The following is a 14,927-nucleotide window of genomic DNA, read 5'->3' on the forward strand; positions in this document are numbered from 1 at the left end:
TATGTGTGTATGTGTGTGTGTGTGTGTGTGTGTGTGTTCATTCTCCAGCTTTTGAATGTCATTGACACTGATGATAGACACCTCTGCCATTCAGAAAATAGGAGCTATAAAGTCATGCAAAAATCTGAGAAAAAGAATATATGCCATTGTAACAAGTGCTTTTTAGTTTGGCACAGTGGTGAATGCCCATTATCCCAGATATTTGGAAGATAGGAGGATCACAAGAAGGAGGAGAACCAGTGAGTAGGGTACCGTTTCGACAACAAAAGTGCAAAACCAAAGAGTTGGGGAGTTGCTCAAGTGATGGAGCAGTTGCCCCGAAGGAATTGGTGATAGGTTCAAACCCCATCCCACCACACACACACACACACACACAAGCTATGGAGATTTTCTCTATCACATCACACCTAGAGTTGATAATAACACACAACACACTTTAAAAAATGTAAGAAGGCAGATCGCGTGTTGAATGTTCTTATCACAATTTTAAAAACCAATTAGAAAGTATTAATCTACAGGTTATAAACCAATTTATAATCATATTTCATCTTATAAAGAAAATGGAAAAAAGAAGAGGGAGGGTTATATAGTTGGTTTGTAAATGAAAGGTTAATAATTAAACCATATTTATTCAAAATAGAAAATATTTGCAGTGATTTAAATATGATAATTTACTATAAACATTCACTCATGACATTTAAAGGACTTATCAAAACATCTCATCTAATCATACGTGACATTACTAAAATGGCAAAGATGAATTAAGAAGGAATTCAATATTTACTATAGATACTCAGTAAGCATAATCAGTTGGGTTTTATGTAAACTTATTACAAATATTACACATTGTATGTGATCTTTTAGTAGTGCCCCAGGAGAAAGTCTGAATGTGTCACCTCTCCCTGAATCATCATTCATTTACAACGCTCAGTGCAGATTCTTTGCTAAGTTAATTATAGCCCCATTTCATTTGGGGAGTGAGCCAGCTTTGATTTTATTATTGTTTGGTCTAGATTAGACAGTTACTTTGTAGCATATTTGTACATTAAAATTGATTCTTATGGAATAACAAAATGAGGATGAACTTTACTGGATTGTTGAAATTTTAAAACTTCTTAACTAGAATAATAGAAACAGGTAAGAGTTTCACCATACTCAAGCCTATTCTCTTGGCTTGTGTTCTATCACTTGAGCCATGCCTCCAGCTCAGCTTTAGTTCATTATTTTAATTTTTTAAATTATATTTTCATTATATTTAAGTAATTGTACAAAGGGATTATGATTCAAGCTGTCAGTTTATGAGTATAATGCATATTGATCAATATCACCTCTGTCATCTTCCTTCCCCATCCCTTCCATTGCTGGTTATTTTAAAGATAAAATTTCTTAGAGTTTTCTGCCCATGCTGACCTGAAACTGTTATTCTCTGGCTCTCAGCTTCTCCAGTAGCTAGGACCAGAATCTTGTCTACCAACACTCAGTTTTTATTGGTATATTCTCAACTCGGAATACTATGAAGGTACTGGAAAAATAATATAGGATATACTACTCAATAGAAAGAGTATAGAACAAGAGAATAGTATGAAAGATTGTTCCTTATGATAAAGAACTTTACCATTTTTACAGATTTATTTTTCTTCTCACTCTGCATTTTAGATAAACAGTTGTCTTTCAAATTAAATAATTTGTTATGAATTGTACAAAGTTACGAATTAGTACCAATAAATAGAAACTGTTTTACTAGGATGCGAGTTGGTTGTATCCTTCTTCATTAAAATTTGTCTTGTTCTAAACTCTGCATATTGGATAAAAAATTTGCATTTTCCTTCGTGCATTTTGCCATGGCAGAGTAAAGAATTAACCTAATTTGAAGATAGTATAATACTTCCTGAATAGTTCCTATGTGCTAAGTGGCAAACAGAAAAAGAAGGACAGACAAAGAGGTAGTCAGAGACAGGCTCAGAGTCAAGTATAGTCCATAAAAGCAGTAGTTTTGAAACAACAACATTAATCTAAAGACATTTACCTTTTATTGAACTTGATATAAAAATGTATGTATGTTGATTTTTCTACCATAAATTCTATATAAATACCTCTAGATATTATCTTAAACTTATGAATGCTATGACATTAGAGATCATAGGTATTTGTGGCTATATTTAAAATTGTGGGAATTGACTTACCACAGGATAATTCATCTGATTTGTCAGGGCAGTTGTACCTGAAGTCACACTTCTGAATTTTTCCAATACAATGACCGTCCAACCTGCAGACAAATTCATTGTCTGTGCAATTGTGTGGAGGTAATGTTACTGGAACTGAAGGTTCTGATGGAGTTGGGATATCCATTGGCAAATTACCTAGATCATAAAAAATATAAAAGCATTACTTAGCACATTTCTCATTGCTTTACACATTTTACAAAGGAGGTGGTTCTAAATATGCCTAGCATGCAATATTATAAAGGCATATTTTATGGCATTTGGTCTTAAAAAAGGCAAGAGACCTCTGAAAAATTTTAATCATAAAAATAGGTAAACAAGACTTGGAAAAAATTATATTAAGTGAAGTAAGCCAGGCCCAGAGAAACATAGGTCCCATGGTTTCCCTTATTTGCAATAACTAGTATATATCTGAGACAAGCAGAAAAGGTCAGATAAGTTAATGTTAGGGGAATGAACCCCAAGATAAGTATTCAAATGTTTTTACTGTTTTTTTTCCTTTCGTGCAATTGTTTCTAACATATTTATAAGATGATTTCTTTGTTGCTTTGTATGTCCCTCCGGCATGGTATAACCCCTGATTTCACTGTATTTGATGTTGGTATAATTTGTGGAGGGGAAGGGGAAAAAACAAATTGTTTAAATATGGATACAGGTGGACCCATTGCAACAATGAGATGTACAAGTGTTATGTCACAAAGTTATGTTGCAAAACGAACTTTACAACTTTGGTGGGGGGTGGGGAGAGTAACGGGTTGGGGGAGGGGGGAGTATGGGAAGGGATGGGAAGGGGAAACAAAGAGGAGGCAACAATGCTTGATAAGAAATGTACTCGTTATCTTGTCCATGTAATTGTAACTCCTCTGTATGATATTATCACAATAAAAAAAAAAGAAAAGAAAAGGGTACCTGCAAGAGTGAGGCTGAGGCCAAGGAGAAAGATGGGTAAAAAATGTAGAGGTTATGGTATATACCATAAAATTAAGAAAAGTAGAGGAAGAGGTGGATTGAAGGGGGTGAGAATATTGAAAGGGGTGACAGATCAAGATCCACTGTATTCATAAATCTACTTTGTTAAATAGTAACATCCTTTGTACAACTCTGTAAAAGTAATAAAATTTAAAAAAATAAAAATAAATAAGATACAGGTAGAAATTATTTGATGGAAAATCCTTTCAGAGCACATCAATGAATAGAAGGCCCAAATCAAGGCTTGGAAGGTCAGCAAGAACGAGAGTTAGAGATTCTGTCATTAGGAACCAGAGTCAAGGTCTGCATAAAACTGTTAGTCTACCAGGTACTTAAACTTTGTTCTTCCATTGCTGCAATGAATCTAACACCTGCGTTTCATATATTCTCAAATATTCCAGATTGAAAATGGTAAATGAGATTCAAAGTGAAAGTCTTCATGGAAAGATCCTGAACAACTGAGACTACAACTCTAATCTGGACATAAGGCTGTTGTTCTAACATTATCCAAGCTACTATGGATGAGTTACACTGTAGATGTCTGTGAGAAGAATTTATGGAGTGGTCATGAATGATTCGAAGGGCTTCCAGGCCTGAATGGTATGAAAATCATGCCCCACAACAAGACAAGTAAGTGGAGAAGGATCAATCATACTTGATAATGAAGTAGAAGAACATATTTAAGTGCTCAATATGTTAAATGGAAAAGTCTAGAAATAAACAGTTGTATTTTAATGTGGATGCCTTTCTGAGATACATAATGAAATCTGACATCATCCTGTTCTTTTAGCTCTAGATATAAATTATCCCTTTCATTCCTCAATTCTGAATATTCTACCCACTCATTAGTAACATTTCTAGACACCCCAGTATCAGCACAATAAGATTATTTCAAATAGAAATGCCACTGTCATGTAATTTATTATAATACGTTCTCATAATTGTTCTATCTTAAGTTTTCATTAATCTTTTTTCTTTCTTTTCTTTTCTTTTTTTTGTTGGTCGTGGGGCTTGAACTCTGAGCCTGGGCACTGTCCCTGCGCTCTTCAGCTCAAGGCAAGTGCTCTACCACTTGAGCCACAGCGCCACTTTTGGTTTTCTGATGGTTAATTGGAGATAAGAGTCTCACACAGTTTGCTGCTCAGGCTATCTTAGCATCCTGAATAGCTAGGATTACAGGCGTGAGCCACTGGCGCCTGGCATTTTCATTAATCTTTTACTGTGCCTAGTTAACAAATTATACTTTATGGCAGACATCAAAGTATGAATAAACAGACAATATATGTTGATATAAAATATGGTAAATTATACAGGTCTCTAGGAATTCATGCACAGTAAGATCAAAGGAGGATATTTTAGGAGAGGAACACAAAGGCCCAAAGCCTATGTGCCTCTGATAATTTAAAATAATACTTACCAAAATGAACTCCAGGAAATAGAAACAAGGTTTTTTTTTTTTCTTTTTGTCTTGTTTGCTTCTCTGTCTTTGGTGGAGTAAGGGGGAGCTCAGAAATGGAGGGACAAAGGCTGAACTAAAGCAGCAGTGGTACTAACTACATCTGTGTTGAAAATGAGCTATACAACTTGTGGGAGAAGACAAGAGGGAAAAGCTGGAGTGAGGAAGGCTTGACATTGTCCACAAAGAAATGTACCTGACATAAGAAAGGTAACCCTGCTGTATGTCACCATTATAATAACAATAAAACTAACAAAATATGAATAAACAGTATGTACTGAAGTTTGGGGCATGCACTGGGGTCTTGGAACAGACCCCATGGATAAGAGGGACTGAGATATATGATGCCAATTGCTAAAAACATCCAATGGCTAGAATACATTCATACAGCTCAATTGAAACTACAGAACAAATTTCCTTATAACCCCCCCCCTCAAAATGTTTAGAACCAAATTCAAAAACAACTAGTTTAATAAAAAAAAAAAACATGTTCTAACGTTTTAAAGAATGACTCATTCATGGAATTGTGAAAACACATTGCACAATTAAAAGTATTGAGATACATATGAAGTATACGCTTCTGATTTTATTTTGTTTTTTTTAATTGGAAATTTTAATGGGCTTTTTTGGGGGGGTCCAGTCGTGGGGCCTGAACTCTGGGCCTGGGCGCTGTCCCTCAGCTCTTCACCTCAAGGCTAGCGCTCTACCACTTGAGCCACAGCGCCACTTCCGGCTTTTTTCTTTTTGCTGATGTGGTGCTGAGGAACCAAACCCAGGGACTCACTCATGCAAGGCAAGTGCTCTACCACTGAGCCACCTTCCCAGCCCTTTAATGGGCTTTTAAATTCTTCTTTTAATATCTATTTTTTCTTGTAAAGATACTGTACAGAGGAGTTTCAGTTACATGAGTAAGGTAATGAGTACATTTCCTATTGGGCATTGTTACCCCCTCCCTTGTTTTTCCCCTATCATCCCTTCTCTCCCCACCTCCCCAACTCCACCCTCCTCCCATCCTGGAAGTCTTAAAGTTCATTTTCAACATAGTGTTTTGTACACCTCATTGTTACAATGCATCAAGCTGTATCCTTATTTCAGCATTTTGTTATTTCCCTTCCTCTCCTCAAATTAGAAAAACATATATTCAAGATGCAGGTCACCGGAGTCAAATACAGTGACAACAGGGGTTAATGCCATGGGAGAAGAACATACAAAAAAAATCACATTGTACATTAAAAACAACAGAGACAAAGACAAAAACCTCTTGTGTCCCTATCTTGGGGTTCATTTAGCTTAGCATCATCTTGTCTGGTAAGATTATCCTAGATGTATACTGGTTACTGCAAATACGGGAAACCATGGGACCTCTATTTTTGGGGTCTGGCTTACTTCACTTACTATAATTTTTGCCAAGTCTTTCCATTTACTGATAAATGGGGCAATGACATTCTTTTTAATGGAGGCATAGAATTCCTTTATATATATATATATACATATATATATACATATATATGTATATATATAATGGAATTCTATCAAAACATATATATCACATTTTCTTGATCCATTCATCTACTGAAGGGCATCTGGGTTGGTTCCATATCTTAGCTATGGTGAATAATGCTGCAGTAAACATAGTTGTGCTGGTAGCTTTAGTATGGTCTTGTTTGTGATCATTCAGGTAAATACCCAAAAGTGGGATTGCTGAGTCATAGGGGAGCTCTATGTGGAGTTTTTTGAGGAACCTCCATACTGCTTTCCAAAGTGGTTGAACAAGTTTACATTTCCACCAACAATGCAATAGGGTTCCCTGTTGGCCATATCCTCTCCAGCATCTGTGGTTATTAGATTTCTTGATTGTAGCCATTCTAACTGGGGTAAGGAGGAATCTCAATAGGAAGCCCATGGATTGGGAGAAGATCTTCACTAGCCATACAATGGACAAGGGCCTCATATCTAAAATATACTTAGAACTCAAATAATTAAATCCCCAACCACAAATCCTCACAGAAACAATGACCCCTTTAATAAGTTAGCTAAAGACTGAAAGAGAGATTACTCTGAAGAGGAAATAAGAATGGCAAATAGACACATGAAGAAATGCTAAACTCTCTTTCTCCTCTCTCCCTCTCCCTCTCTCTCCCATTCTCCCTCTCTCTCTCTCTCCCTCTCCCTCTCTCTGTTTCTCTCTGAGGAGGGGGGATATCAGTCCTGGGGCTTGAACTCAAGCATGCTCTCTCTCCCTCTCTCTCCCTCTCTCTCTCCTCCCTCTCTCACCCTTTTTCTCTCTCCCCTTCCTTCTCTCTCTCCCTCTCTCCCTCTCCCTCTCTCTCATGCTGTCTCCCCCTCTCTCTATCTCTCTCCCTCTCCCTCTCTCTGTTTCTCTCTGAGGAGAGGGGATTTCAGTCCTGGGGCTTAAACTCAAGGCCTGGTCTTTGCCCTTGAGCTTTTTTTGCTCAAGTTCAGTGCTCTACCACTGGAGCCACAGCTCCACTTCCAGCTTTTTTGGTAGTTTAGTGGAGATAAGCGTCTCATAGACTTTCCTGGCAGGGCTGATTTTGAACCATTATCCTAAGATCTCAGGGTCTTGAGTCGCTATGATTACAGGTGTGAGCCACCCAGTACTCAGCAAGAAAGAAAACCTTTACATCCACTCCTGTCTCATGACTTTAGAAATAATCCTTATCAAAATACCAGAGTGTACTAGTGTGTATTTTCCCAGCAATATTTCAAATTATTATTTTTATATTTCCAAATCTCACATAGCATCCTATTTACCATCATAACCAGTTTATTCACAATTGAGCAACAGATCTTTATAACTTCTTCATCTTGCAGAATTGAAGCTCTAAATTTACTAACAATATCCTTTCCTTGGCCCTTGGTGACCACCTTTCTGTGTTTCTATGATTTGGGCAACTTTAGAGTCTTTTCATGAATTGAAACGTTCATTATTTGTCCTTCTCGTGACTGGTTTATTTGGCTTAGCATAATGTTTTCCTGGTTTATACTCTGCCTTAGTTGAAGCTGTTATAATAAATTGTCTCAGGCTAGAGCTTAAATAGCAGCCATTTATTTCTCCAGTTTTGTAGACAACATAGTTCCAGATGAAGGAGCTAGGAGATTGGTGTCAGTTAAGGGGTCACTTCCTAGTTTACATAGGAATATTTTCTCTTTGGATTCTTTTGGTGTTGAACAGAAGGAAGAGAAAAATCAAGCTTTCTCCTGTCATTTTATAAAGGTACTGAGTCCTTTTATGCATTATGCACCTTGTGACCAAATTATCTCCCCAAGACTCCCAGTCTAAACAACCACCTTAGGAATCAGGATTTCAACACGAATTTTAGGAGAAAGCAAATATTCACTTCCTAGGGTCCCTTCAGTAGCCTATTATGGAATTTCCTTCATAAAGGTGCATACTGTTCCACAGTATATTTTCCTTGTTTATTCATCTGTCTGCAGATGAATAAACAGTGGTTCTTCCTCTTAACCATTGTGAATAATGCTGCCACAAAAGTAAGTGTGCAGTGTACATGGCTCCTCCTTTGAATTTATCTAGGTATAATGAAAGCACATCACTGCAACTATTTCCTTTTCTGAAGAACCGCCATACCTTTCCCATAATGCCTACACCATTTTACACCCTATCGAGAATGCCTAACATTTGTCAGCATCCTCATCAACACTGGTTATTTTTTATTCTTTTGATCATGGACATACTAACTCGTGTGAGGCGAAGTTTTAATGGTTCTTTTGATTTACGATTCCTTTATAATTAGTGATATTGAGCGTGTTTTGTAACTTCGTTGTCCATTTGTGTATCTTTTTGTTCTCAGTGACATCAATCCCATAGCCCATTCACTCAACTTTTAGAAACCAGTCTGATGGTTAATACACTGCGCATATGTGCTGCCTTTGCTTTGCTCTTCCCACAGAGAAGCTATGAGTTGGGAGTTTTCTCCTAATGACATCCGACCTCATGGTGGAGAAGTGGCTCAGTGGAATGGTGTCAGAAATGGTATCAAGAATTTCTCCACAGCCTTTGATACTGATGTCTTTGTGCTCATGGGGGGTGGGGTGGGCAGGAGAAAGGAGGGTGGGGCAGGAAGGAATCCCTTAATTGATTTCTGAATTCTTCACCAGGGCAGTTTGTCCATCTGCTGCAGCTATGTGGTGTCCCTCCTGGGAGGAGGAGAGTTTGGTGATTCCCATTGTACATTGTGCTAATGTCACTCTCTCTTAAAAATGTGACTATAAATCTACAAGTAAACACACAGGATGATAAAAGACAAAAAATACATGAGGACCTGATGAATTTTACTGTCTCTAGACATTCACACGGTGAGACCCAAGATGGATATTCTTACGAGAGGAAGGCAAAGGCTCAATAGCTATATGCATATGCTCATATAAAATAATATTGATCAAAATGAACTCCAAGAAATAGAAACAAGAGGTTTTCTTTTTTCTTTTTGCTGCTCTTATTTTCTGTACTTTTTGTCTTGTTTGTAAGTTTATGTGTTTTGGGGTGAGTAAGGGGCAGGGCCCAAATAGGGTGGGAGGGACAAAGGCTGAACAATGCAGCAGTGGTACTTACTAGACACTGTATTGAAAATGAACTATACTATATATATGGGTGGAGCTTGGTTGGAAAAATTGGGAGAAAGAGAGGGAAGGGGTGACACTGTTCAAAAAGAAATGTACTCATTACTTGACTTGTGTAACTATAACCCATCTGTACACAACCTTTTCAGTAGCAATAAAAATATACATTAAAAAGCGCTCTTCCCTATGACCCAGCAAACCCACTTTTGGGCATTTACCCAAAGGATCACAAACAAGACCACACTAAAGTCATCAGCACAACTATGTTTATTGCAGTATTATTTACGGTAGCTAAGATATGGAATCAACCCAGATGCTCCTCAGTAGATGAATTGATCAAGAAAACGTGATATATACACACAATGGAATTTATGCCTCTATCAGAAAGAATGACATTGCCCCATTTGTCAGGAAATGGAAAGACTTGGAAAAAAATTATATTAAGTGAAGTAAGCCAGGCCCAAAGAAACATAGGTCCCATGGTTTCCCTTATTTGCAGTAACTAGTTTATGTCTGAGACAAGCAGAAAAGGTCAGATAAGTTGATGTTAGGTGAAATTAACCCCAAGATAAGTATTCAAATATTTTTTACTTTCTTGTGATTGTTTCTAACATATTTAGAAGATGATTTGCTTTGTATGTCCCTCCCCCACGGTATAACCCCTTCTTACACTGTATTTGATGTGTGGAGGGGAAGGGCAAAAACAAATCATTTAAGTAGGGATACAGGTGAACTCATTGCAACAATGAGATGTACAAGTTGTTATGTTGAAAAATGAACTTTACAACCTTGGCAGGGAAGTGGGGGGCGGTGGGAGATGGGAAGGAGAAACAAAGGAGGAGGCAACAATGCTTGATAAGAAATGTACTCATTACCTTGCCCATGTAATTGTAACCCTTCTGTACAGTATTTTCTCAATTTAAAAAAAAACGTTCTCACTAACAGGTTTTGTTCCCCCCCCCCCAGGGCCTTGCACATGCTGGGAGGGCGCCCTTCTGCTGGGCTAAACCCCTAGCCCCAGATTTTGCTTTTTTTAAAGAGAAATTCCAGGTTCACAGAAAATTCAACTAGGAGGTAGACAGTGCTCAAATACCATGTGTGCCAGCTCTCACAAAGGTCTGCCACTGACAGCATCCTACATCAGGTTGGCCCATTTGTCACAAGCAAGGGAAGCTGCATAGACACATCATTATCAGCCAAATTATGTCCCCTAAATGCACTTCACTCTTGATGTTATTCATTCAAGAGATAATAGCAAATGTATAGTGACAGGTGTCTACCACTGTAATATCAAAACAAGGAGTTTCATGCCTCTTTCTGGCTCTACTTGATCCAAGTTTTTATCTTTTTACTAACTGCATACTTTAGTCTTTTCCAGAATATCATATTGTGGGAATCATATAGCCTGTAATCTTTCTAAGCTATTTTATTCATTTAACAATATAAATGCAAGTTTACTCTGTGTCTTTTTCTGGCTTGAGATCTCAGTAATTTTAAATTAAGGAATTATATACCATTCTCCGAATGTACCACATTTATTTATTCAGTCTCATCCTAAATGTTATCTTGGTTGCTTACAGGTTTTGGTGTTTATGGAAAATATAGCTTCTAATTTTCTGTAATTATTTATGCTCAGAGTATTGTATGAATATTTTCAACTCAGTTGAATAAGTGATAAGGCTCATAAATGCCTGGATCTTATGGGAAAATCTGGTCCTCTTTCAAAATGGTTATACTCGAAGTCACTTTTACCTGCAAAGAACGGGACTACCTGTCCTTGCTGAGATTTGTAGATGTCAGCATTTTGAATTTTGGCCATTCTAAAAGGTATGTAGTATATCTTACCAGTTTTCTAATTCGCAATTCCTTATAACAATGTAATGCTAAACATATCTTCATATACTTATTTTTCACTTTTACAATTATAGTATGATTCCTCTTGAGATAGCTAGCCCAGGTTTCAGTCTGACGTTCATTTTCTTATTGATTAAATTTAATTATGCTTTGTATATTATGCATTACAATCTTTGATTAGATAAGTCTTTTTCAAATGCCCTTTCCAAATCTGTGACTTTTCCTATTCCCTTTCTGGTGTCTTTCACAGTGATTTTTAAAAAATATTGATGACATTGCCTTCAGTGTTGTATTTAAAATTATCTTCTGATGCTAGGTCAGCTATATTTTCTCTCGTATTGTCCTCAGGGAGATTTATAGTAGTGGTTTACCTTTCAGGCTATGACTCATTTTGAGTTAAATTTTATAAAGGGTGGAAGTAACTGTGTCTCAATTCATTTTTCATGTGGGATGTCCAACTGTTCCACAACCATCAGTTGAAAGTCTCTTTTTTTCCCTTGCTTTACCTTTGTTCTTTTGTCCAGATCACCTAGCTACATTCGTGGGGCTCTATTTCTTTACTCTCTATTCTGGTGCATTCATCTATTTCCTAGTGTTTTCACCAGTATGACATTGTCTCGAATGCGGTAACTTCAGAGTGAAGTATCAAGATGGGGAGCACCAGTTCCCTAGCTTTGTTATTTCCTCTCAGCAGTGAGAATTATCTTCCTAACTATGTCCCATGGGAGCTTCACATACACAAAAGAAGACAGCAATGTCCTTTTCCTCATGTTATAAAGATATTATCCTCATCATAGGGGAGCCAGCTAATCTATCTGCCTCCCAAAGGCACATCTCCAAACACCATTTTGGGGAAGATTAAAATTTCATTTCAATGTAAGAATTTCGCTAGAACAAATTTAGCCCACTGCAAAACTTATGGTTGGCTTTCATGACCCATCATTACTTAGAATAAAAATGTAAATGGAGGTGATGCTCAATTTACCTTTTTAAACACAAAAAAGGCAGAATAACTAAAAATAAGCTAATGAAAGCTTTCAGAGGAAACAAAAATTGCAAAGGTGAAATGCAAATGACAAAAGTTTTCACTCGCTAAGAAGCAGAGATTAGTCTACCTTGATCTGATCTCCTTCCACATCCCCCAGCCACAGGGAAAACCAGCCACCTGCACATCTGTCACAGGCAAGATTTCCTAAATTGATGTTCAAGCTCCAGATGGACTCGGTGTTCTTACTGCTAGCTCTGTGAATTCACAGCGGCAAATGGGATAAACTTCTTGCTACACCAATATAATCTTTTATTTGATAAAACTGATTTTCTAGCTTGTTTTCTACAGGCTTTACTCTCTCCAGCCATTCTCAGATTGATAACTATATGAAAAAAGCCAATATCTTAATACCTTTAACCCATGATAAGTTTTTATCAATGTAAGACATAATGGTGTGAGGCAGGTGCCTAACAGGCATGGTAGTTCCATCTCTATCTGTGTTTTCTTGTGATTTCTAGTGTTAAGAAATACATTTAATCTGAGATTCTAAAAGTCTACTTGAGGTTTAAATAGACTCATAAGAGAACTGAGAATGAGAGCAGATCTAGGGCTCCAGAATACTAAGATGCATATTTCCTATAACATTTAATACAATCACTTGAACTTCGAGGTAAAAAAAGAAATATATTCCGTATGGTAATATTAAAGTGACTTTGTTAGTTCTATATTGGAGAAGATAAGGTTTTACCAGCAATATAGTTACCCTTGGATATGATTTATAACATGCTGATATAGCTATCTGATGCATATTATGTAGCATTTTAGTTTCTGGGTAAACAATAACAATCAGCACTTTTAAAATAGTTTTTTTCTTAATTTTGTGGCAGTATCTCATGCTTATAATTTAGGGACTAAAGAGGATTAAATTGAGAGAATTGAGGTTGAGTCCAAACTAGGCCACAGTTTACCATCTCAGCCAAGAACTGGGTATGGGGGCATGTTCTTGTCATCTCAGTGACAGAGGAGGCTGAGTTTTAGGGGATCTGGGTTCCAAATCAGCCTGAGAAAACAAAAATTTTCGATGGTCTATCTCAATGAAAGAAGCTTGGGATGGTGGCACTACCTATTAGGATACCTAAAATATCAAGGTAACAGATAAACATTGAATTAGTATAATTTCACCCATTTTCTGTAAAATATTTACAGGTAATACAGAAACTAACATTTGGGGATTGAGTCAATCTTCTGTGTTCATGTGTATATAAATTTTAATTTTTGTTTTGTCTTATTGGCCAAAGAGGAAAAATATCATATATAATTAGTTAAGACTGAAAGCCTCATGTTAGCCTTAACATGATTCCTTGGGAAAGGAAAGTGTGATGGATCAGTATCAGTACCAATGGTTTTATTAAAAATGTCTTCTATTTACTTTTGTGCTTCATCTTAGGCAAAGCTGCGTTAAATTCCTTTACGAACAATATTGCTTCCACAGGCTTTGAGGTTTAGCCCATGATTTCATTTGTTATAAAGCCAAACACTAAAACCACACAGTTCAAACAGTTTTTAAAGTTTCCTATTTTTCTTCCAAATCTTGAACCAGAAAATTGGGCCTAATAGTGTGTAACTGATATGTCACATCTCTCCCTGGGCCGCTGGCAACTCCTTTCCCTCCACCTTGGAAGGCATCAGCCACTGAACAGATTTAGCGAGATAATTGGGGAAGCCACATTTCAAGCGATGACTCATGTTCCCTTTCTTATTCTTTTTGTTCTTCTCCTATGCCTCCAAGGTCACAGCAATTCTCTCAAAGCTGAAGCTAGGAAAAATCCTGGTTGTTATTAAACTCAAACAAGCTTCAAGTTACAATCTCATTCCTACTCTTAATTTTGTATTCTCAGCCAGGTTACTTGTGAGCTTTAATTCTTGACAACTCAACATGGAAATGGTCACGTCTTTTGAGGGTTAATTTATTTGAAGGTAGGTTTTTTTTTTTTTTTGGGTGGTTCTGGGTCTTGAACTCTGGGCCTGGGCGATTGATCAGTAGTATAATGTCCATGGTTGACATTATCACCTCATGGAAACAACATTCTGCTTCTTTATATAACGAAGGACAATTAAAAGACTCATCTCCTCAATTTTCTCATAAAATTAGGATAACAATGAATGAATATTCAGTATCTGTTCATAACAATGGATCTGGAACTCATCTAAATTCTTTAAAAATTGTAGGATTTTTTTTTGAGCCAACATGTAGGAGTGGTCGACTGCATTAGTGTATGCATTTATGAGATCCTTGTCTTGTAAAAGAAATTCCTACATCCTTTGCAATTGCCAAGATTCCCATAGTAAGAAAGTAGTTCTTGGTCCCATTACCAGGCCTGATCACAGGTCTTGCTCTGTCCAATGCACATAAGCAAACTTGCAATATATCAGAGCCCAAAGAAGCTGCATTTATGTTTTCATTTTTCCTGCCTCTGATGTATCAGCTAGGATACAGAGTATCAGCTAGGTCCCAGAGAGACAGCATACAGATATTAGAGATTCATACATTGGAGCTACATAATACTTTACAGAACTATCAATAAGAAACTTATAACACTCCTTGTGTTCTAAGCCAACTTATATACTTGAGAGTAAGAAGTATATTGTCTAGTTCTAAACTACTGAGATTTTTCTACAAATCTGTCTGAAATACAATACAAAATGCTGTGTATAGAAATGTTTAATATTTCATTAATAAGGTATATATACATAATGAATATATATAAAACATCTAAATAAGGAAATCTCTATAAAACACCTAAAAATGGACATCTCTATCCATTCATATTCAATG

General features: G+C 36.8%; 1 protein-coding gene across 1 annotated transcript in view; it reads right to left on the reverse strand.

Annotated features, from left to right (window-relative positions):
- Positions 1–14,927, reverse strand: part of Malrd1 (MAM and LDL receptor class A domain containing 1) — a 504,118-nt gene that overhangs the window by 336,993 nt on the left and 152,198 nt on the right. The window contains exon 20 of the mRNA XM_013014599.1: positions 2,184–2,360. Coding sequence (XP_012870053.1) covers positions 2,184–2,360 — 177 coding nt within the window. The remainder of the gene's footprint in view (positions 1–2,183; positions 2,361–14,927) is intronic.

Source organism: Dipodomys ordii, unplaced genomic scaffold (genome assembly GCF_000151885.1).
Source record: "Dipodomys ordii isolate 6190 unplaced genomic scaffold, Dord_2.0 Scaffold24, whole genome shotgun sequence".
Classification (NCBI taxonomy): Eukaryota; Metazoa; Chordata; class Mammalia; order Rodentia; family Heteromyidae; genus Dipodomys; species Dipodomys ordii.